Source organism: Quercus robur, chromosome 9 (genome assembly GCF_932294415.1).
Source record: "Quercus robur chromosome 9, dhQueRobu3.1, whole genome shotgun sequence".
NCBI lineage: Eukaryota > Viridiplantae > Streptophyta > Magnoliopsida > Fagales > Fagaceae > Quercus > Quercus robur.
The window spans coordinates 56395597-56418544 of record NC_065542.1 but is presented as its reverse complement, the minus strand read 5'-3'; the positions used below and the strand labels follow the sequence as shown (position 1 = coordinate 56418544).

The following is a 22948-nucleotide window of genomic DNA, read 5'->3' as shown; positions in this document are numbered from 1 at the left end:
TATTTTGGAGTGGGGAAGGAATGGAGTAGAATGGAATAGATTGAAAGGAATTTTTTTTAATAATATTCAATCTATTCTTTGTTTGGAAGTTAAGTAGGAAGGAATAGAATGGCTAGGAAGGAATTCTAATTCCCAAAAGTAGGAGGAACACCCATATTCCTTCACTAAAATTGAGGTGAAATATTGATTTTCTTTCTATTTTGAAGAGAAAAAAAAGTAAAACATGAAGGTTAAGTAAAACTTTTTTTTCCATTTCCATTCTATGTTTTATAAACTCCCAAACACAATGGAGAAAACACATCATATTCCATTCCATTTTACTCCCTTTTTTTTTCCAAACATAGTGTAAATGATTTGCGAGCCCATTGTCCATTGACAATGGTTACAGGACTTTTTTAATTCTCAGATTAATCTAACATGTCCTTAACATGCAAAATTTTGGTCAGGCAAAATCTATTTAAAATTAATCAGCACATGACCTTGGTGTACTGAGTTTTACTTCCCATGTCATTTTAAGAATTGTAGTCCCCAATGAGCTTACTTTATTAATTTATTTCTTGAAATTTTTTAGCCAGGGGCCTGAAATTTGACCCATATTCAGCTCCAATTTGATAGTATTTTTGGCATTATTTTACCTCCCTTTAAAAGCCCAAAATTTTTACTTATACAGCTGCGTTTTTAAGTCTAGGCCCTTTTATCCCTGTATATATAGCCACAAGTTCACCAACAGAATTGAACTCACCTGAAGGGGAAGAGTGATCAAGCCACCACAACAGACTCCAGCAAAGAAGCACTCTAGAGAAATACCCTGCAATCAGATTAAGCACGTCATCCCCAAGATGCTAATAGAATTTAACAGTCAGATACTGGTTGCATTCAATTCATACGTGTGTTTATACCATCAAAAACAACAAACATGTCAGTTATATCTAAGATGAATTATACTTGACAATGATCAAAGTACATTCTTCAGCTTTTTCTATAGTTATAAAAAATATAATATTTCCAAATTTACTTTGTATCTTCTAGATTTCAATTAGTACAATTTTGGACAGACTGTAAAAGATAAAAATATTACATCAAACAACTCGCTTTGGTACAATTTTTCCTGAATGTGAAAGATAATGGAATAATTCACTTCTGGTGGTCATCACAAATTCAAATACTAATCAAATCAACATCATTAAATACCTCAATTCCATATTTTTCAACTTAATTTACATTTTTCCATTTTTTTTAATTATTATTGTAGGGATGAAATTCCCAAAATCAACAAATGGGCCTGTGAACCCACACAAAGCCCAATCATGACCCAACGGGGAATAGGGGCCCGAGTGACTTCCGGCCCAACCTTGTTGAGCCCGGTTTGATCCAAAAGACGTCCGAGGAGGAATGCCTCCTCGGACACGCGAACTTGGGCCCAATGTGTGTCCCCTCCACAGTTAAGAACCCATCCAGGTGAACGTGGGTAGGAGGGTGAGCCTCACACAGCAGGAAAGAAGAAAATGTAAGGCATCAGGGAGAAGCCACAACTGCAGCATTAAATGCAAGAAAGCTACTTTTTCAGCCGCATTAATGTGGAGAAGACAGGCGAACAGTATTACATTGACCAGTGCAACTCACAGAAAGATAAGGAAGATGTCCGATGGGACAGACACTCGAGTGAAGGTCTGGATGGCTAACAAGTGTAAGGTTCTTATCAATTCAATGAGGCTATATAAGGGAAGAAGATCCCCTTGAAGAAGGGATCGGAGAATTCAGAAAAAGGGAGAGAGAAAGGTAAAAGAACTCTTTAGTCTGTAAACAGAGCAAGAGGTGCACGTATACGTCTCCTCGGACCGATATCTCATCAAACGTAAGCGGAATATTCTCACGTTCAACGTATTGCATGGCGTACATCTAACTGACGTTCACTTCGTCTAGTCCTAGCTCTGAAACCCACTCTCTACAAATTCATTGTCTGAGGACTTTTGGGCCAGAACCACTTGCTTGCTGGGCCTAGGCCCCAAAAACCGCCCCTACAATTATCTTCTTTCAAAGATAATCTTATTTATTTATGTTACCATTTATTTTATTGACTAACTGACAACTTTATAGTTATTTACGCAGGCTTGCATATCCCATATGGACAAAGGGAGATTAATTATTTTTTTTCAAAACATCTAATTGATATAACTACATAATAACAAAAGAAAATTGTAGGATCTAATTTCCTGGATATTTGTTTGACAAATCCACAGCGCCATATCCCCATATTATTTTTCTCATATGGTTATTAAGTCTCCCATAAAACTTTATTTCCTTATATCCTTAGATTAAACACTGTCTACCTTCCAAAATTGTTGCTTTAGCTTGACCCATATGTTCCTCCTAAGGCAAGTTTCACAACTAGCATCCTAGTCCCCTTCCCTCTTCTTTTCAAAACTTGCTTGGTCCCATTTGCATAAGTTCCATTCCTGAGTATTATTAAATGATTGATCACACCCAACAACTTAAGGAATTGAAGACATGCCCAGCCAATCAAGAATACACGTGATGCAAGTGAAGACCAAAACATAATAGACTTAAGTATTTTTATATCAGTCAATGTTTTCTCAAATATCAAGAAATGGCTTTTTAAGAGTAAAACCCATTAAACATAAACAAGCATACAATGCCACCCAGATTAGATAACTCATACAAAGTGGTAAAGTGGTAAGAGATGAACAGTAAAAAACCAATGTTTGAGCACAGAAAAAATTATCAAAGTATCAAAACAAGTATAAAGTTCAAAAGATTGTAACAGGCCAGAAGTTCAAAGTGATACTAACCATGGCCCCTGCTAGGAAAGCTGTTGGATTTCTCACTCCTAGGGAAAATCGTTCTACTGCAGATCAAAATGAATAAGAACATACAAGTTAGTAATATGACTCAAAGAAGCTTCATTATCCATACACACTGCGTTCACTTGACAATATGAAGTGCTTGATTGAACATATCCACTGTGTTTTACAGTAGCTAATCATGTTTAAAGAGTAAAACATGAAAAAACCAAATTGACAGCTAAGTGAGTAGGGACTATATTGCTGTGGACCCTGTATTGATGTACAGGGGTACCGTCAAAGGCTCAAAGCCTAACAGGAATGCTGAATCATCCAATTACAATGCAACAAAAATTTGTTATCCATATAAATTTTATAAAAGAAATGCCAATTATTGTAAGATATAAAATCAGGTAACATGTCCTCATGAGAGATACCTGAGACTGCACATGCAAATTGAAAATTTTAATAAAATCACACATAAATATAACAAAGCTCTTAGAGCTCACCAAAGCCAGAGAAATTGCGATATTTTTGCACCGTGTGAGTAATGTTTAAGGCCTTCTCTTTGCCAATCCCTAACTACAGTCATTATCAGGATTGTGACATTTCCAAAGAATGAGAACAGTAAATCAGTTTTTTTTTTTTTAATAGTTGCAGATAAGAACTCTTCATATGCACATATATATAATACTAAATGTATGGGATTTTGTGGATGTATTTATCTATCATGCTGAGGAATGAAAAAAATTCAGAGCTGAACTTACCCTCGAACAAACATCATCAGATGCCCCTGATTGCCTGAAAAGCTTCCCCAGATAAAATGGTATCAGATCACTGATGCAAACTCCCCTGAAAGATGACTGTCACATTTCAAAATAATAAAATAGAGCAGTAGACAGACAGCAAAAAAACCACCAACTGCTACAATAAAGTACAGAGCAGCATTCTTGTAGACAATACTGGTAGGCTTCATGTCCCGAGTCGATTCTTTGAAAAAAAAAAAAGTCGACTATGTAACAATGGCTGCAAAGAATTTAAGGTTAATATAGAGCTATAACTAACCAGTATACCCACAGAATGCTGGATATTATGTACGGAGCATTTCTCGAGAAAGATTCAGTAAAAGAGTGCCATGTCCCATCCAAAGTCAGCAACCGTGCTAAAGTTATGCCAACCTAAAATTTAAATCCAAAGGTCACTCAGAAGTTCAAACAACACTAAATTATAAGACACTGTTGGTACAGACCAGAAACAGTACTAAATCCAAAGAGGTAAAAACTTGAGATTGTGAAACAGAAGTACCAATAAAGAGGACAAACCCAAATATTTAGAGCCTCTTCACTAATGAAAAGTCCACACCCAGCAGCCATAAGTAACCAAAAGTAGATCCATCTGCATAACTGCATTGCTGTATATTTGTAAATTCCTCAAAACTTTTCTATTAATGAAGTAACAATGGTGAAGGCAAAGCAAACATGATGATGGTTTTCAAGTTAAAATATATTTAGCTCTAACAGAAAATTATCTCACATGGATTGAATTTCAATATTAAACTATAATTTCACCTCCCCTACCCGCAAAAAAGAAAAAGAAAAATTGAATTAATAAAAAATCACAGTTTGCATCAGGATGAATTTTAACGGCAGATTATTTTGTTGCTGATAAGTCTAACTGGAGATAGATATAAAGGAGCAATCTGTTTCAGTGAATTATGTAAAAATTTAGAGACAGTTCTGGAAGGCCAGCTCAGAAGAAATCTAGAGCTTTTTTATTGAGTGGGGAGCCAGACAAATGCGCATACCCTGGTGCATATTCTGGAAGTACAACATTGTATCCAAAAGCTTTGAAAGTGAAACCAACAGGGGGAGCAGCCATTACTGAAGAGGATGAACCTTCAGCCAGAAATTGAATTCCAAGCGATGATCCAAGAACAGGCCACTTGAGGCAAATAGATATTATCGTGGCTGTTGCAGCTATGCCCAGCACAATTGCCACTTTAGCCAGGAATGAACCACGTCCATTATTCTCATTTCCAATCACCTCATCAGTTAATCTATCTTGTTCATCCAGAATATCTTGAGATCTAGCATCTTCATAACTCTCTGCATTCTCCTGTTGAAAGCTTCTAATACTATTTTCAAAAACAAGATATATTACATTCTATGCTCAAAATGACACACACAAAAAAAAAAAAAAAAACAGACGAAAGATAGGAAATTGCAAGGCATTATACCAAAAAAATTTGAAACATACATGCTTCAGGCATTACATGAAGGAAAATGCTAAAAATATTGCCAGTTTTACTACAAAATGCTTACCAACTACTATGTGGCAAGAATTGAATTAGTGCCACTTTAATAGCATAATAAATACATGTACTAGTTACTTTTTTTTTGTGATAAATGAGTGGAGATGCATAAGTTTGTAAGACGCATGTAATAAAACGTGTGCTTTCCCTAGTATCACTCTCACAAGAAAACCATCGAAGTTCTACGCACATAGTGCGAACTATTGGATGTTAGAGAAGGGCATCCGTAAAAGCTAACTTGTCCAAATTACATAAGAAAGATATCACTTTTGGATAAAATTTAGTTACAAAATTGGTTATAGCCTAAGGTTACAACTTTACTCAATATCTTTTTATTAGAGGTGAATTTTGACGAATTTATCATTGGATTATATCTTCTTTTTACATCCTCCATGCTTGCAAAATTTCTAGAAAATTAAAAATCAATAGCTATGTCATCAATAAAATTATGTATAAAATATAAGCTTATAGGTCATACAGTAAATAATATCTGATTGATACAAAATTTGACATGTGTATTGAGAGCATAAAGAACATGTAATTCAACGGTTAATTTTTCAAAATATGTAGTAATGTTTATTTTATTGAGCAAGGTTGTAACCTAAAGCTTCAACCAATTTTGTAGCTAATTTTTGTCCATTACTTTTTGAAAATAAGAGACATTTCTGATAATTGAGGTAAATATTAAGTTCCTGGAAATATATGAAGAAGCAGTGTAACTTAAGCGCAAGCAATTACTACATAATAGTACTTTGATTAGTAAAGCGATAATGAACCTGGAAACCATCATAGTTGTCATTAGGTCTAGATTATTATATTGGTCGATATACCAACACATAAATTCAGCGATCATTCATCAATCAAGAATGTATAAATTGCTCAAAGCATTAAATATCCACCCGAAACATCAAAACCCAGCATCAAATTCTGACACTTTTGCTGGCTACTGAATGTACATCAACTAATTGAGCAAAAAAATGAAGCAACAGAGAAAATCAGTCATATTTAAACTTTCACCATTGCCTTTTATTTTTCATTCTTTCTTTTTTCTGAGCAACCAAAGATTAGAATGATTAAGAATCAAGTAAGCAGATGAAAGTTACCTCCAAGTTGAGGATTTGAAGAAGTGGGAAACCAACATATGTCCATTATCTTTTGCAGACAACCTGTGATTGACACAGAGATAGCGTAAATGCTTGATGGGTTGTGGAGTAAAGGACTTATTATTAGAAGTTAAGGTGGGTGGGCGTGACGAAAAACACCCATGTGCTAGAACTGCAAATGGAAAGGTTTTTGAAGCCATTTTGTAAGAGTATTGATGATGATGCCAGTGACAGAACAGAGTTACTTGTATGATCTTGTGATGTTGGTTACCATGTTAGAAACATGAGGTTTTAGTTTCATGTGGTTGGCTGTGAATGGCTAATCAGTTAAGAGTCACGGGAATATGCGTAGCATTATAGCGTGGGAAAGGGGATGCTCTTGGAAACCGATGTTTTAAAACATTCTTCTCAGGTCCCACCTAACATTTTAGAAGAAAGTGCTACAAAATTGGTTGTTAGTTAAAATTACAGTATGTTGTAAGTTAAGGTTAACTCCGTAAAATAAATATTATAGGATATTTTGAAAATTTAACTGCTTAATTACATATTTTATATATTTTTAATACACATGTCAAATTTTGTATCAATCAGATATTATTTATCATATGATCTATAAGAGCATCCGCATCAGTAGATGCATAATTTTTGTCCATTTTCCAAGAAAAAACATGTTTTTTTTTTTTTTCTATTTTACACATTCACTTTTACAAAACACCCACATCAATTTGTTTATTCTACATATTTATTCAATAAAATATTCATTCTTGACTCAATACCCAGCCACCATCAACAATCAGTGCAGCGGCGATTATCAACCTAGCCTCCATCATCAACCCACGCAACCACCATCATCATCCCAACCATCAAAATCCCAAAATCATTAATCAAAATCATCAAAACCTACTAATCAAAACCCACTAATCAAAATCATCAAAACCCACTAATCAAAATCATCATACAAAGAAAAAAGATAGCGGTGAGATCAACCCCTCTACCAGTGGCAATTGACGTGAGCAACAGCGAGTTCAACCCCTCTACTAGAAACGAAGGACGAGAAATCAAACAAAGAGAGGCTTTGTGGTGATTGGCGATTGGCAAGAGATCAAATAGCGAGAGATTAGTGAAGGTTTAATGTTGATGATTTGCTAGTTTGAGGATTTGATCAGGCAATCAGCAAGAGATCGGGCGGTGATGATGGGCGGCGGCGGCGAGAGATGATTTAATCAGTTGCAGTGGCAAGAGATGTTTGATCAGGTGATGATTTGATTGGCTTTTGTGGTTTGACGATTTGATCAAATGAGAAAAAGGGAGAGTGAGGTGAGAGTGAGAGCAACCAGAGTCAAGGAGAGAGAAAATATTACTAAAATATTAAATGCAAGTGCTACAGTAACCATGTATATATGCACAGTTACTCTAGCAATTGTTTATTTATGCACAATTTTACACCCACTAATGTGGTTTTTTTTTTTTTTTGGTCAAAATGTGTAAAATGAAGGGTTTTTTTTGGTATTTTGCAAGATTTTGCATCCATGGATATGGATGCTCTAAGATTATATTTTATACATAATTTTAAATTATAAAAACTTGCAATTTAAACAATTTATTGATAACATAACTGTTGATCTTTAATTTTCTAAAAATTTTGCAAGCATGAAAGATATAAGAAGAAGATGTAATCCAATGGTGAATTTGTTAAAATTGTTCTCTAATAAAAAGATATTCAGTAAGGTTGTAGCCGAAAGTTACAACCAATTTTATAACTAAACTTTATTCATTATTTTATATCATTCTCATTCTCTCCAACTTCTTTTTTCACTTTTCTTTTTTTCTTTTTATCCTCACCTTACACCCAACCTGAATTTTTTTACGGAGATTAAATAATTTACAATCTTCTCTGATTTTTTTTTTCTTTTTAAAATAAGGATAGGAAAGAAGCCCCATATTCACAAGAATCACAACCTTTAATTAATACCAATGTCTAAGCCTGTTCAATGTATTTGGGGCCTTTAGCCAAAATTTTAAATAATTTTTCTTTTATATTCAAATATTAATTAAATAATTTTATTATTTCTTACTTATATTAAAACACGTCTACAAGACAGTACCTATTCACATTTTTCCAACCCAACACTATGGGTTGACCTGAATCGTCAAAAATTTGGTAAGGATTATAGGTTTTACAACCCTTTTTACTCCTATAATTTTTTGACCTAAACCCAGTTTGACCCATACACATTTGGTTCAAACCCGCACCCCTTCGACCAACATATTTGCTAGGTCTATTAAACTACTCCTTAGCCTATGTAACAGCCTTTAAAAAAAATCTTAAAAGCTCCATTTTTGGCTTCCTCTTGCTCCAAAGAAAGAAAAATGTGCCTCTCTTCTCTGAATCCCTCACTTGTGTATCAGGCTCAAGCCTACTTTTGAACCCATTGATCTGTCATTGTAGTGTACTATACCATTGTATTGGCATTATACTACTAGGTTAACTAGCTTCTATATTTAGATACTCAAAAAGTCTAGGGACCCATCCTTAGGGCATATTTTACCACAACTTGTTTTGGTGTCAATTGCTAATTGAAATGCTTTAAGTGGTGAACTCATGCGTAACTGATATAATCCAATTACCAGTTGACACCTAGGTAAGTTGCGGCAAGTGTGTACAAAAAGGTGTCCCTAGAAGGACTCTCTAGACACTCTCTTTACAACACTATCCGTTCGTTAAGTACTACATTAAATTTTATTCTAAGGTAGTCACTAAAAAACTTAAATGATACAAAATTTAATAAATAGATAACTTGAATATATTAACATCACAAAAAAAAAAAAAAAAAAAAAAAAAAAAAAAAAAACCAAAAAAAAGGGAGTATTTCAATTTTTTTATACTAAAAAAAGAGAAAAAAAAAGGGAAAAACAATTGATAAGAGATAAAATGAAAACTAAGAATATTGGGATGAGAATAACAAGTGAGAGATTCTAAAATGATAATAGAAAAGAGAAAAATGGAGAGAGAGAGAAAGACGAATGACACTTGCAACAACTACGAATTGAGTTACTAAAGAGAGCAAAATTGTTGTGATTGCAAAGCCAAAGAGGGCATAGCTACCAGCATTGCCAAGGAGAACTCGTGACCACAAAAATTTTCTTGGTACTTTTTTTTTTTAATAAAAAAAATGAAATTAGAGATTATTTTTATATAATGGGTTGAATGAGTTACAAATTTGAATGATTAGGAATTTTTTTTTATAGACTAAAAAAAAAAATTATTCACTTATTGTTTGGTCTAGTCTTGTTTTTAATTTGTTTGGGTTAATAATTGTTGTTATTTAACCCCCCCCCCCCCCACCTTTTTTGTTTAAGGGGTTAAAGATTATGTTTAGGGGCTAGAATTTTTTTTAGAGTAATGCTACATTCATAATAATTTCATAACAAATATTATATAACAAGCTATTATTGGTAAGTACAAAAGTAATGTTAGTATTGGGCCTAACTTAGTATCAGTAATAGTTTACCACATAAGATTTGATGTAAGATTATTCTGAAAATTTGTGAACGTAACATTATTTTTATTTTTGTTGAAAACCTAGCCTACAATTGCAATAATAAATCAAGGGACATTACATATTTCCTAACTGTTAATATGATTTATTGTGATTAGTGTATAAAAAAAATGTAGTGTCATGATGGTCTCATGTAAAACTAATTCTTCAATCACATCTACCATCTTCGAGCATCAGTATTGGTGGTACAAAAAATTTAGCAATTTGACACAATAAAAAGCTAATTTATTTTTTTTACTATATCACTTTACAAAACACTCAATATCAATGGTTTTATTTTAGTATTCAAAAATAATATAAACAACACAATAAAATAATATATCTTTTAATATATATATATATATATATGTATGTATGTATGTATGTATGTATTACCATTTTAGCTACTGTGCATATCTATCTTTGGCTATGCATTGTAACTTAGCAGGAAAAAAAGAAGAAGGATTTTTACTCCTATGATACAATCCACTTTTGCTATATTTTGATGATAAATTTAACATTTTAGCAAAATACTTATGCCAAAGTTGTATAAAAGGTTGCGAAAAATATTGTATCTATGGAAATTCTCTGTTTATTCAAGGTAAATTTTCAAAAACATCACATGTGGTATGGACCCCCTAATATGGCATCTTAGTTCTCATGGTCTCAAGCAAACAAGAATTTATGACCACTCATATGCATACCTTATCTTTCCTTGCCACCTGTGATCATCGTTCTCCAATGTTTATTAAAAAAGAAAAAAGAAAAAGTGAGAAGAAGGAATAATTACAGCAATGGAGTTCTCTATTAATCTCATTGTTCATCTTCTACTCTTCTACGGCTGACATAGGCATTTGTCAAAAAGCATCAATGATCAACCTATAGAGATTAGCTTCCATTCTCTCTCGTAAGCATACCATACCTTCCCCAGCTTTCCTTTTATAGTCTCAATAGCTTCTCTGGACATATAATATAAGCACGCAATGAATAAACTGAGTGAATCTCAATGGCCTAAGCGAAGCTTTTAGGCCAAGGAAGCAAGCAATCATACACTTGGAACAGAAAATAGGAAATGTAATGTAAGTATATTCTACAAAAAAAATTAATTTCTCATACTATATATGAACATGGCTCATTTTGTAGCAAACCACCGCATTATTCCAAAAATAGTATGTATAGAACCTTCAAATGGAAACACACGTGGTCTTAAACAAAGTAGGACGAGTAATTATTTGATGGGTTATGGAGAAAGTCGGAGAATTAATGCAGGTCATCAAAGTGGGAAAATATTGATGAATGCAAGAAGATTTGCGGTGCATAGTTCAACCTCATCAGCTGAGGAAGTGGGTTTGGTTGGGGATGGAAAATGCGCTGAGGGACAATTTGGATATTTAGTAAATGAGTATGGATGGAAGGTAAGAAGGCTGGTTGAGAATGCTGATGAGATGAGGAAAGCAGCTCAGGTTCAAGCTGAAGCATTTCATGTGCCTTTAGCACTTTTCAATGACTTATTCTTCGACTTCTTTCAGGTTTAATTCTCAACCTTCATGTTTACTTAATTTCTTTGTTGTTTTTCTGCTTTATTTTCAATTTTTCTTGGCTTTCAAGATTTACATCTTTTCTTTTCTTTTCTTTTTTTTTTTGGCTGAGCAAAAAAAATGTAATTAATTTTGAAAATTTCTGGGTATTCTTGTTCATGAGTTAATGTCTCAATCAGACTTAGTAATTCTTTTTTCTGAATGCGAAAGTTAATTCATCCTTGGGGAAGGAATAAACATGATATGGTGAACTAATTGAATTTTGAAAAGTTCATCAAGGGTATTAGAGTTCATTGTAATTAAAATTAATGTACTATTACCGTCTATTTCACGTTCATATCATGGTTAAAATTTTATTTTCTAAATCTGACAGTGTATAGATCGACACTTAATCTAAAGTTTTAGACGACAGGCAGTATATTATCAACATATCCTTATGTAACAGTTGTGTGTTGAATTGCTTCTAAATACAGGCTGAGGTGCTTTCTGGTCTTGTATACAAACTTAGAAACTCACCTCCGAACAGGTAAACATTGACGGTGGAAGATTAAGGGTCTGTTTCGTAAACATACTCAAACACATGTTTTCAGTTTTTAAATAATATTGCACGTATTTCCATACACTTTTTCATTCACATGTATATCAAAAAAATACAAACAACATTACTCAAATTCCTCTACTAAACAGACCCTAAATTCCTAGTGTACATGTCATACATAATACAAAAGAATTGTGAATAGTTAGGTCCATTATGTGCATATAAAAATTTTGCAGGAAGTAACTGTACTTAGATTTTGTTTTTTAAGCCAAAAAAGACATTTTAATTTGTTGATGAAAGTAATAACAGGTATGCTTGTTTGGTTGCTGAGCCTACCACAAATGCTTCTGATTCACAAAAGCAAGTTGTGGGCATTGTGGATGTCACAGTGTTGAGAGACAAATCTGTACTTCAGTGTCTCCCAGCAGCTGAAGTAGAAGAATATCTTTACGTCTCCGGGATAGCGGTTCTGAAAAGTTTCAGGTAAATTAATACATACTGTATTTCAATCCTAAATTCGCTCCTCTTTTTTGGGTTTTGTTCTTAAATAATATTCTATCAATTTTCTTGTTTTAAAGTTTAATATAAATTAAGGAATAAAATGACTATGAAATGTTCCTCCCAAAAGAAGAACTCTTTCTTTTAATGAAATAGAGAAAAAAAATATACTATAATTTTATCAATATTTTGAGAAACAAAAAAAATATAAATATTCCTTTCATTTTCATACTTCATTTTGTGAAAGAAAAAATATATTGAATTGGATTCCTATTCCATTTTGTACTAGGATGATTGTTAGGTTTCTAGTTATTTGTTTGACCGCTCAAGTCCAGGATCTAGTCCAACCTATTGTATCAGGACTTACTCTTTTCGATATTTCAAAATTTTAAGTAATTATAATCTCTCTTACAATGTAAGTATTGTAATCTCGAATTATTCCTGGGCATAGTTTGAGATTTTAGTCTATCATATATACTCTTCATTTGATTCATTATAATGTAAAAGTACGATGTAACTATATTTCGAATATCTTTAAGATTAAATCAGATTGTTCCTTGTAGTTAAAGATATTATGACTGATGAGTGATGAGGCCCAAATCAACTGGAAAATACTCTTCTCGTCAAGCAAGAGATTTGATGTTTAAGAAAATCATTTGTTTTTCTTTTTTATAAGAAATAACTCAACTACTTTAAGTAATACCTACTCTCTTTTTCTTTTTCTTTTTTGTCTCTCACTCCTCTTTATTTTCTTATTGTTGTTCTCCAACTCATATGGTAAAAAAGGAGGCAGAAGATAGCAACTTTGTTGCTTAAAGCTTGCGATGTGCTTTCTGTTCTGTGGGGTTTCGAGTATCTTGCTCTGAGGGCCTATGAAGATGATTTTGGAGCACGTAAATTGTATACAAATGCAGGATATCGAGTTGTCTCAGGTGATCCCCAATGGATGACTACATGGATAGGAAGAAAACGACGTGTTCTTATGATTAAACGGTCTAATCTTCATACATTTAATCAAGCAACATAACTTGGCTTTTAGTTTAATTTCTTCATGCCTATTATGGCTTGTATATTCGTTCCTGGCTATGCCTGCACATGAGTTTTATTTGTGCATAAATAGTTGCCAACCAACATGTAATTTGTATTTAAGGCAAAAATACAAATATTACCCTTTGAAGTCTGGTCAATTGTCATTTTTGATCCTTTAATTTTTTTGGTATTTTGATCTTGTAACTTCGCATTTGCTATCATCATTAGATTTTCTTAATGGCGACTTTTTAAACAGAATAAAGAAATGACTAATTGTGACAGCAAATGTGAACTTACCCACAAATCCATGATAAGTTAATGTGGCATGAGTATTGCCAATAAAATAGTGTCATGTGGCATGAAAAAAAGAGTCTTCCAATAATATGTTAACTGATTCACTCGCTATGTTCTTTCAAAAGTCTCTCTTTTCTTATATATATGGAATGGAAGAGCCAATGGACCAAAGTTGCTACACACTTTACAATACTATTTATATGTAAGGAGATTTGAGATTCTAACTCCTATTCTTCCTTAGTTTTAGTAGGCAAAAAATATTAACATAACAAATACTGTCTAATGATTAACCGTTTTTAGTTGGGGAACATTAATTGTTTATTTATTTCATATTATAATTATTATTTGTACTGTTATAGCTAAGTGATAACTTTGTTCAATTATGACATTCGTTTTTATTGTCTATATAAATGCATGGTAATATTCCAAACGGAAAAATTGTTATTAACTTTTAAAAAAATGTATATAAATCACTTATTTTTATTGTGGATATATCATTTGATGTTCTCTTATTGATTTGTTGGGCTTAATTATCTTCGCTCTTCAACTTTTCAGCTTATAAGAGCTGCAGGCTTTCAGCTTAATTACTAGTTGGTGATTTCAAGAGCTTTTGAGTGGAGACTACTCTTATAATATTAGAAATAATGTACATCGATCAGAAATAATGTGTTTTCTTTTTCTTTTTCTTTTTTTTGAGAAGGTATGTGTTTTCTTTTTCTAATGTCAGTAATAATGCGTTAAAACTCTTGGAAATAGTAAACTACTAGATATTCCAAAGATTATTTTTTGATTTATTTAAGAGTTACATTTCTCATTGTTTAAGTTTCATTTAAATTGTCAAAAGTCTTATAAATTAATTTGTATTTTTTGATATTCTTAACGAAGATTTCTATAGTTCTTGTAAATAAATCGCTATTTTTTCATATTTCAACGAAGGTTTCCAAGGTTCTAAACTTCGAATCCCCCTCTCTTTAAAAAAAAAATAATAATAAAAAGAGGTTTGAATCCCCTTATTCTTTCCTCCAAAAAAGGAAAAAAAAAAAAAAAATCCCTCCACCTCATTCTAATTATTAAAAAAATTCATTTAAATTTTTTTGGGATATTTAATTTTTTGTGTTTTTTTTAGAACCGATATTTTGGGTCAGTGAATGACAGTTAAGGTATTTCATCAAACTATGTCAGATGGTTAGGTAGGAGTTGGAGTGTGTGGGGGGTTAAAGTATTTGGCCACATCTTTTGAGAAGTCACGTGTGCATCTTTTTTTTTTTTTTTTTTTCCTTTTATTATTATAAATATACTATTTATGTTTATATTGGAGTAATGTAACGTGATTAATATATTAAACTTGTGCAAATTTTATGTATTTGTGATATATAGCAGTAACCATGAAAAGGTATATTTATATTAATTGGTATCGAAATATTTCGTTTTTTTAACTAAATCAAAACGGTTTCTGATACGGTATTGACTCTCTTGATTTATAAGGGATGATTATTTCTTTAAATAAAAACACAACCAATATAAAAAAATAATTAAGGCCTCGTTTGGGAGGAGGGAATAGAATGGAATGGAAATGAATGAAAATAATAATTTTAAAATACTCTTCCCTTCCCTTGTTTGGGAGTTTTAATGAAAGGAATGAAAAGTCTATTACCTTGTTTGAGAGTTTAAATGGGAGAGAATGGAATGAGTAGAGGGAATACTCATTCCTCTTTATTTCCTTAAAACCTCAAATTTTCATTCCCCTGAAATTGGGAGGAATGAGAGGGAATGAAATTAGATTTAATAATTTTTTTACTAAAACTCCCAAAATATCCCTATATATTCAACTATTTATTTTAAAATAGGGGTTTAATAGTAATATTGTTATAAAATGATTCCATTACATTCTCTCCATGTTGCTTTCAAACAAGATTACTTACATTCCATTCATTTTCATTCCTTTCCATTCCCTTATTTTAAAACATCCAATCAAGGTTACTTAATTCCATTTCATTCCATTCTTTTTCATTCATTTTCCTTGCTTAAATACATTCCATTCCATTCCATTCATTTCCATTCCATTATGATCATTTCATTCCATTCTATTCTATTCCCTTATGAACTTCCAAACGGAGCCTAAATCATAGTAAAAACTATTATATTATGTTGTCTATTAGAGTCTTCCAAATATGCTATTTATTTTTAAAAAATTATGCAATTAATTAAGTGAGTTATATTTTATCATAACAAATCAAATAACGTTACTTTGGTATTCTTCTATAAAAAAAATTTGGTGTTTGCAAGAAGCCTCAAGGTCTTGTGAAAGTGGGGTTTTAGTTCATCTTTCTTGGGTCAAATTTTGTTTAAGATATGCTTGATAGTGTTGTAAGGGCACTCAGACGTGATTCTCCTGTGTAATGGTTCCTTGTTTGTTGTTTTGGTTTGTATTTCCTTAAGGTTTATATTCTAGGGAAAAAAAAGAAAGAAAGAAAGAAACTCTCGTTGTCCAGATTTTCGAGTAATTATTTAGTACATCTAGAGGACTACACCAACAATGTTTAGTGATTCTCTGTCCTTCCATCCAATTAATAATATAACTAAATAATTTCTTAGCATTTAGATTGATTTTTAGAAACACACTAATTTGGTTTTTAACCTTTGGATAGAATTTAGATATTATTTCTCTTATTGTTAACTGACTTAATATTTTCTAATTAATTCAACCTTGTGGTTACATTAATCGATGAATCACATAATTGAATTTAATTACTTGTAAAGAGTAGAGACAGATAACATTTTTGTACTATACTAATACACAATCAAACTTGAAAAGGTGTATGAGGCGGTAAGGTAGCTGTTTTTGGTTTTGGACAGTACGTAGTCTCGAATTCCATATTGACCTTGGATATAATCCTAATTAAAAGGTCTGAGTTGGGTCAGCAGGTTGTCCATTTTTTAACACATGAACTTTTTAATTTGTGTTTTTTTTTTCCCCTCACTGTTCAAAACGACTTAGTTCTCTACACATTTATTTCTCTAATTTTCTTTATATAACTGTTACTTATTTATTGACCATTTTTCATTGTATACTAGTAATATTAAAATTTTGCATTCTAGTTAAAAATATTAATGAAATTACTCGCCAACTTGAGGTGCAATTTTTAATTATGAATATTTCTACAATTGGATCTACAACTCGATGCAATTCATATTAATTATTTACTTATTTCTATTTTACCTAAAATGTTACTATGTTTTATTTGTAAATCTTTATATATTTAGTTAACTTTATATGTAATCTAATTTTATTTATATTTTACAAACAATAGGTGCACCTGATGAGGCTAATAATGTGATATGATCCACATTTTGTTTTAATATTCTATTGTATTGAAGTGAAGATAAGATCTGTAAATAACTTTAGGTTGTATAACATTAAGTGTTTTACGTATTATTTAATTTGGACTACATAAATTTAAATATTTTATGTATTATTTAGCAATTATTATTATTATTTTTTGTTTATTTATTCTTTTATTTGTATTGAAAGCAACAAAGATTAAGTTTCATTCTTTTATACGTATATAAATATTTTCATATGAAAAAAATATAGGTCATATTGGGTTGACCCAAACATTAAAAGTCCAAGTTATAGGATTGGTAATCTATTTAAAATGACCCATTCTTTACCTAAACTCATTTCTAACCCGAGTCCAGTCAGATCAAATCCAATCTCGATTAACCCGATCCGTTTGCCAAGTTTACAAATGAGTGTTTTTTTTGTAATTCTCTAAGAACACTTGCATTTTGAGCAATCCTTCATTCTAATAAATATTAATTTTATTTCTTAAAAAATGATTTAGTTTAATTGATTTTTTTTAATAATTCAATACTTAATTTTAAAAACATAAAAAGTTATTTTTTGATTTTATTCTTCAAAATAATTTGGGAAAACAAAAAACAAAAACGATTATCAAAGATAACCTAAACCTTTGACATATCAATTCAAAATACAAAAAATATGGCAATTTAAAAAAGAAAAAAAGAAAAAAAAAAAAAGACTAAGACTAAACTCAATTTATATATATATTTGTGTTTCTTAAAAGAAAAACATAATAGATGATATAGCAGTTGGGGTCGGCGAATAGAGACAGAGAGAAAAACCCGAAAAGCCCTAGAAGATTTCTTGATGGATCCTCCACCGGAACAAGTCAACTACATCTGCGGAGGTATCATAGACTATTTGGTTTTCCTGGCAACCAAACATAGACTTATGATTTAAGCATTGATAGTGATTAATGGGTTTTACAGATTGTGGGATGGAGAACACTCTGAAGCCAGGTGATGTGATACAGTGCCGAGAGTGCGGTTACCGCATCTTGTACAAGAAGCGCACTCGCCGCAGTAACCTACTTTACTCTCTTTAAATTTATTTATTTATTTATTTCATAAACTGTAAGGTTGTGCTGATTTAGATTTATATACTTGTTGGGTATGGTAATAGACTGGATATAATAGAACTGCAGAGAAGAATACATGTAGTTAATTTTAACTAGTTTCTTGAGAATCTGTACCCGACTCCATAAATTTTGTGACTAGGGCTTGCTTGTTCTTTTTTTTTTTGTTTTTGTTGTTGTTGAGGGTTTTAAGTAGTTAACGGAAGGATCCGGAGACAGGTGCATTATTTTAAGAACTCAAGACCGAGTCTTTCATATTAGATTCCACCTTTCATATTTAGAAATGTGGAGGTTTTCACTTGTATACCAACTTTCATATTTAGAAACGATTAATGTAAAGAATGGGATAGGGATTTAGAGAGTAGGATTCAGGGTCAGCTGGGCCTCCTAAGAACAAGAAGAATAGAGAGAAGATTCAAGAGAACAGGGGAAAGAATCACTGAAGAATACATCTATTTGCTTAAGTTGCTTGTGTGTACAAGTTGTCGCCTCTTATACTACTCCTTAGCACCTTACTTCTGTAATTAACTCCATCCAGTAACTACCACACAGCTATTAACTAACTTATTATACCAACTGTCAATGTAACTAACTATAACAGACTCATATTCCAGCTATCAATGTATATCAACGTGTAAACAAGTGTATCAATGTGTAATCCTAACAATACCCTTCCCTTTAGAAGACCTTAGTTCTCTCCTTTGTAATTAGTTCTTTGTTGGTTTTTGTTTGTTTTGTTGTTTTTTCTATCTGTTTGTTTCTTTCTCTGTTCTCTTTGTTCTGCCTTATGTTTTTTCATGAGGTAGCTTCTTAAATATACATCTTTCTTACTTATAAAAAAAAAAAAAGGTGAGGGAATCTTTGCTGCATGATATATAAACTCTCCCAAGTAGCATCTTTAGGACCTTCCCTCTACCATTGGATTAAGGCTTGAGTGATAGTTTTGCTATGAAGCTGATGGGTTCTTTCTTGTGGCACAACTGCTGGTTCTGATGTGCCTCCTAGGCATGAGGATAAACTGTTTAGCCCGTAAAGGGTGAAAAGCCCCTGGATTACCCAGTAACCGGTTCTGGCAGGTGGGGTCAATTGCCCGTAGGAGTTTGATTAATAGTGAGGATTGTTGTACAATATGCTTTGCAACGTGCAACTAATCTGAAAGAAGTTCTCCTACGTCATCAATCAAAAAAAAAAAACTGCTGGTTCTGATGTGACAGATCCAACTTATATGACACCTCACCAACCCTCTACAGAATCTGAAATGGGCCATAATACTTAGGAGATAATTTCTTTACTTGGTGGTGCTTTAGGGATTTCTGTTTATAAGCCTGGAGTCTGAGAAACACCTAATCACCCATTGCAAAACTCCTTTCAGTTGTGTGCTTATCAGAATACAACTGCATACTTTCTTGAGCTGCCACCAGATTATGCCTCAACAAGGAAGTTAATTGTTGCCTTGATTTTAGATGGGCGTCCACACTTTCAACCTTTGTTGTTCCAGGAACATAATCCATAATCCTAGGAGGTGGATATCCATACAAGACCTCAAATGTAGTAAGCTTGAGAGAGGTATGAAAATTGGTGTTAAACCAAAATTCAGCAAGAGGTAACCATTCCACCCAAGAAGCTGGTTTTTCAGCTGCAATTGCCCTCAAGTAATGCTCAAGACTTTTATTCACAACCTCTGTTTGGCCATCTATCTGAGGGTGATAGGCTGAAGACATGGCCAGTTGAATGCCTTGAAGCTTCATCAACTCTTGCCAAAAATGAGAAGTGAAAACAGGGTCCCTGTCATTGAAATTTGAAGTAGGCATACCATGCTATTTGAACACATGTTGCATGTAAAGGGCTGCTACATTAGAAGCAGTATATGGATGAGACCAAGCTACAAAATGAACAAACTTAGTAAACCTTTCCACAACCACTAAAACCACATCCTTCATCTGAAATAAAATCCATGCTCATAGCTACCCAAGGCGTCTCTGGTATAGGTAAAGGTTGTAACAATTAATAAACCAGCTGGACTGCAGGTTTCATGCTTGAGCCATTGACAAGTGTCACACTCCCTGACATACTTCTTTACATCAGCTCTTAATCCAGGCCAATAAAAGTCCCTTTGGACCCTGTGTAAGCTCTTGAGATAGCCTGAATGACCTCCCATAGGAGCATCGTGAATTTGCTGCAAGATTCTGTCTTCAAAGAATCACAAATACCCAAATAAATTCTGCCCTTATATAAAAGCAATCCATTCTGTAGAGTAAAGCCCTTAGGACCATCCACCCCTGATTGAAAAGCCTTCAAGATGCTCTAGATAAATGGATCTGCAGCATAACTAGCCTTGAGTTGGACTAACCAATCAGGAGTTGGAAAGGAAATCATACACAATATACCATCCTGAGAAGGAATTTCACCAGCCTCAACCTGCCTGGACAAAGCATCAGCCACCACGTTCTCCTCTCCTTTCTTGTATTCAACAATAAAAGCATACCCTAACAGCTTGGTAATCCATTTTTGTTGAGCTGGATTACCAATCTTTTGCTCCATAAGGTATTTAAGACTTTGCTGATTTGTTTTCACGAGGAAAGGCCTTTCCACCAAGTATGACCTCCACTTGTGTACAACAGTAACCAAAACCAACAATTCCCTCATAAGTTGATAATGCCAAATTCCTACCCTTAAGGGCTTGGCTGTGAAAGGCTATAGGCCTGCCTCTTGCATTAACACAGCCCCCAACCCTCTACCAAAAGCATCACACTCTACCATACCATAAAGGGTTTATCAAAATTTGGTAAAGCTAAAACAGGTGGATAGGACATAGATGACTTAAGATGTTGAAAAGCTAAATTAGCTTCTTCATTCCAAGAAAAAGAATCTTTTTTTAATAATGTAGTCAATGAGGCTGCAATCTGCCCATACCCCTTTATAAAGGAAAGTGCTAGTAAAATACACTGATAATCAATATTCAAGGAATGCTCAAACGCATCGATTGCAAAATATATATTTGTTTGACATTTTGATTTGTTGAGTTCAGCAAAAGATGAAACAAAGGGCATGATTTTGGTTTCTGAGCTGTGTTAGGTTCCAATTTCATTCTTGGATTATCAATTGTGTCAATTTAGTACCTAAAGTTATGAAAATGGTTTACTGTTACCCTTGCCCCCACTTTCCTTTCAGAAATCAACTGATTTTTGTATAAGATTTTGATAATTAATTTCGACAGTGATGGTAAGAGTTACATTGAATTGTTTGCAGAATCTCAGGGATTAAATTGACATAATAAGTAGTTTTGGAATGAAATTAACTTTGATGCATAGTTACTTATCAAAGAAAAAACTATGATGCTTCGTTCAAGGACCAAAAAAATTGCTTGACCTAAAACAAACCTCACACTAAATGTCTGGTAGCATATGATGTGCTCATAGAACATTGTTGGTTCAGTTTCTAAGAGTCTTCATTTGACATCTTTGGTTTAAGTCTTACGAATCCTGGTTTCATGAGTTATTCTGTTTTTGCATATACAGTGCCTGCATTTGGTTGATAGCACTGGAGGGATAGTGCTAGTGTATGTTGTGCAAATTATTGGCAAGCTTCCATGTGATATATATTTTATTTTTTTTGACAAGTAGTGTCTATATTGAAAAACTACTTTATGCAAAAGGAGCACAAAGAAATCAAAAAGGACAAGGAAGAAAAAGAAGAGAACAAAAAATTAGTTACAAAAGACAAGAGAACTAAAGAATTGAGATTGCTATGATATGCTAGACATTCACTGGTAACCCTTTTCCTAATAGTTCTACCTTTTGGGATTGATGGTTTTGAACAAATTTATTCCAAGGTGTAGTTCAAGCAGAGCTCTTTGGCTCTTTTTTTTTTTTGGATATACTGAACCAACTACCTCACCATTCACCTTATTCTTATTCTTATCTGGAGTTTTAGAAAGCCCTTGTGCTTTCAAACAGACTTCACTAACAGATGTCTTTTGTAAATTTTTTTTTTTTTTTTTTAAATACTATCTAATGTAATATGGTTAGAATATGGTAAGTGCTGGGTGAAATTCTAGGTTTTATATTCTGCTGTGCATCTCAATGTTTTCTTATTTCTTGTGACCTTGTTGGAGCAAATCTTGTTCTTGTAAACCTTGTTGAATTATCTGGTTTTGCAATGCATGTTGCGTTGAACGGTGAATTAATATGGTGTTTTCCGTTGCAGTTGTTCAATATGAGGCACGCTGAAGAAGAGAAGTGAGGAGGGAGGCATGGGCATGCAGCAGCAACAACAAAGACAACAAAGACTATCTGTATTGGGTCCATTTTACAACTTGTTAATATGGTGGTTTAGTATGTAGTCATAGAAGACTAAATTATAAGTTGCACTGTCTAAGTTTGGGATCATTGGATTTGATCTTCTATGATTAAATTTATTTTTTTGGACCTTAACGTTATATAGTACTTAGATTCCGATTTGATTCCTTCCGTTTATGCCAAGGTTTTAAATTCCGATTCGTTCCAATGCTCACGAATTCCAGCAGTTCCAGTCTCAATTCCAAGTTGTTCCAGATTGTGTTAGATTTTTTATTTTATCTTATTTTTTTAATGTGCACGTGGTTAAAAAAAAAAAAAAAAAAAAAAACCATTGGTGTCAGGCCTTCCTTAATCCTTTAGAGACTATGAGTGTGATAGAGCATCCGTCAAAAGGATCATTCCATCAATTTCAAGAGTTTCTACCGACTGAGAGAGAAACTTTTGGTGTTAGGCCTTGTTTTCATCCTTTAGAGACTACGAGTGTGATAGAGGGCTTTAAATGAACTAAGCCAGTTATGAACAACTTGGGCTTGATTTGATAAAAACTTTATTAATGTTTG

General features: G+C 32.9%; 3 protein-coding genes across 10 annotated transcripts in view; 2 read left to right on the top strand and 1 right to left on the bottom strand.

Moving 5' to 3' along the window:
* LOC126699215 (uncharacterized) overlaps positions 1-6571 on the bottom strand; it is a 90429-nt gene extending 83858 nt beyond the window's left edge. For 3 of the 7 annotated variants that reach the window (XR_007646714.1, XR_007646715.1, XM_050396920.1), the window contains exons 1-8: positions 6216-6566; positions 4606-4935; positions 4124-4196; positions 3867-3979; positions 3569-3653; positions 3311-3383; positions 2811-2866; positions 743-808 (exon numbers count right to left, since the gene is read on the bottom strand). Coding sequence is in view for 4 of the 7 variants with exons in the window: in XM_050396920.1 (XP_050252877.1) it covers positions 743-808; positions 2811-2866; positions 3311-3383; positions 3569-3653; positions 3867-3979; positions 4124-4196; positions 4606-4935; positions 6216-6415 (996 nt within the window). In the remaining 3 variants the exon portion in view is untranslated. Of the gene's footprint in view, positions 1-742; positions 809-2330; positions 2457-2810; positions 2867-3310; positions 3384-3568; positions 3654-3866; positions 3980-4123; positions 4197-4605; positions 4936-6215 lie in introns of all 7 variants that reach the window. The other 4 variants (XR_007646716.1, XM_050396919.1, XM_050396918.1 and 1 more) reach the window with 4 other exon arrangements.
* Positions 6572-10468: 3897 nt separating this feature from the next.
* LOC126699212 (uncharacterized) lies at positions 10469-13508 on the top strand. 2 transcript variants are annotated; one of them, XM_050396902.1, is made up of 5 exons: positions 10469-10833; positions 11024-11283; positions 11766-11818; positions 12140-12313; positions 13115-13508. In XM_050396902.1, the coding sequence occupies exons 2-5, from the start codon at positions 11047-11049 to the stop codon at positions 13353-13355; spliced, it is 705 nt and encodes a 234-aa protein (XP_050252859.1). In that variant the 5' UTR covers positions 10469-10833; positions 11024-11046; the 3' UTR covers positions 13356-13508. The 2 variants fall into 2 exon arrangements, with proteins under 2 accessions (XP_050252859.1, XP_050252858.1); XM_050396901.1 differs by having other exon boundaries at positions 10469-11283.
* Positions 13509-17706: 4198 nt separating this feature from the next.
* LOC126699211 (DNA-directed RNA polymerases II, IV and V subunit 12) lies at positions 17707-22550 on the top strand. The gene is made up of 3 exons (XM_050396900.1): positions 17707-17862; positions 17945-18037; positions 22297-22550. Exons 1-3 carry the CDS (start codon positions 17823-17825, stop codon positions 22317-22319), a joined length of 156 nt encoding a protein of 51 aa, XP_050252857.1. The 5' UTR covers positions 17707-17822; the 3' UTR covers positions 22320-22550.
* The last annotated feature ends 398 nt before the right edge of the window (positions 22551-22948 follow it).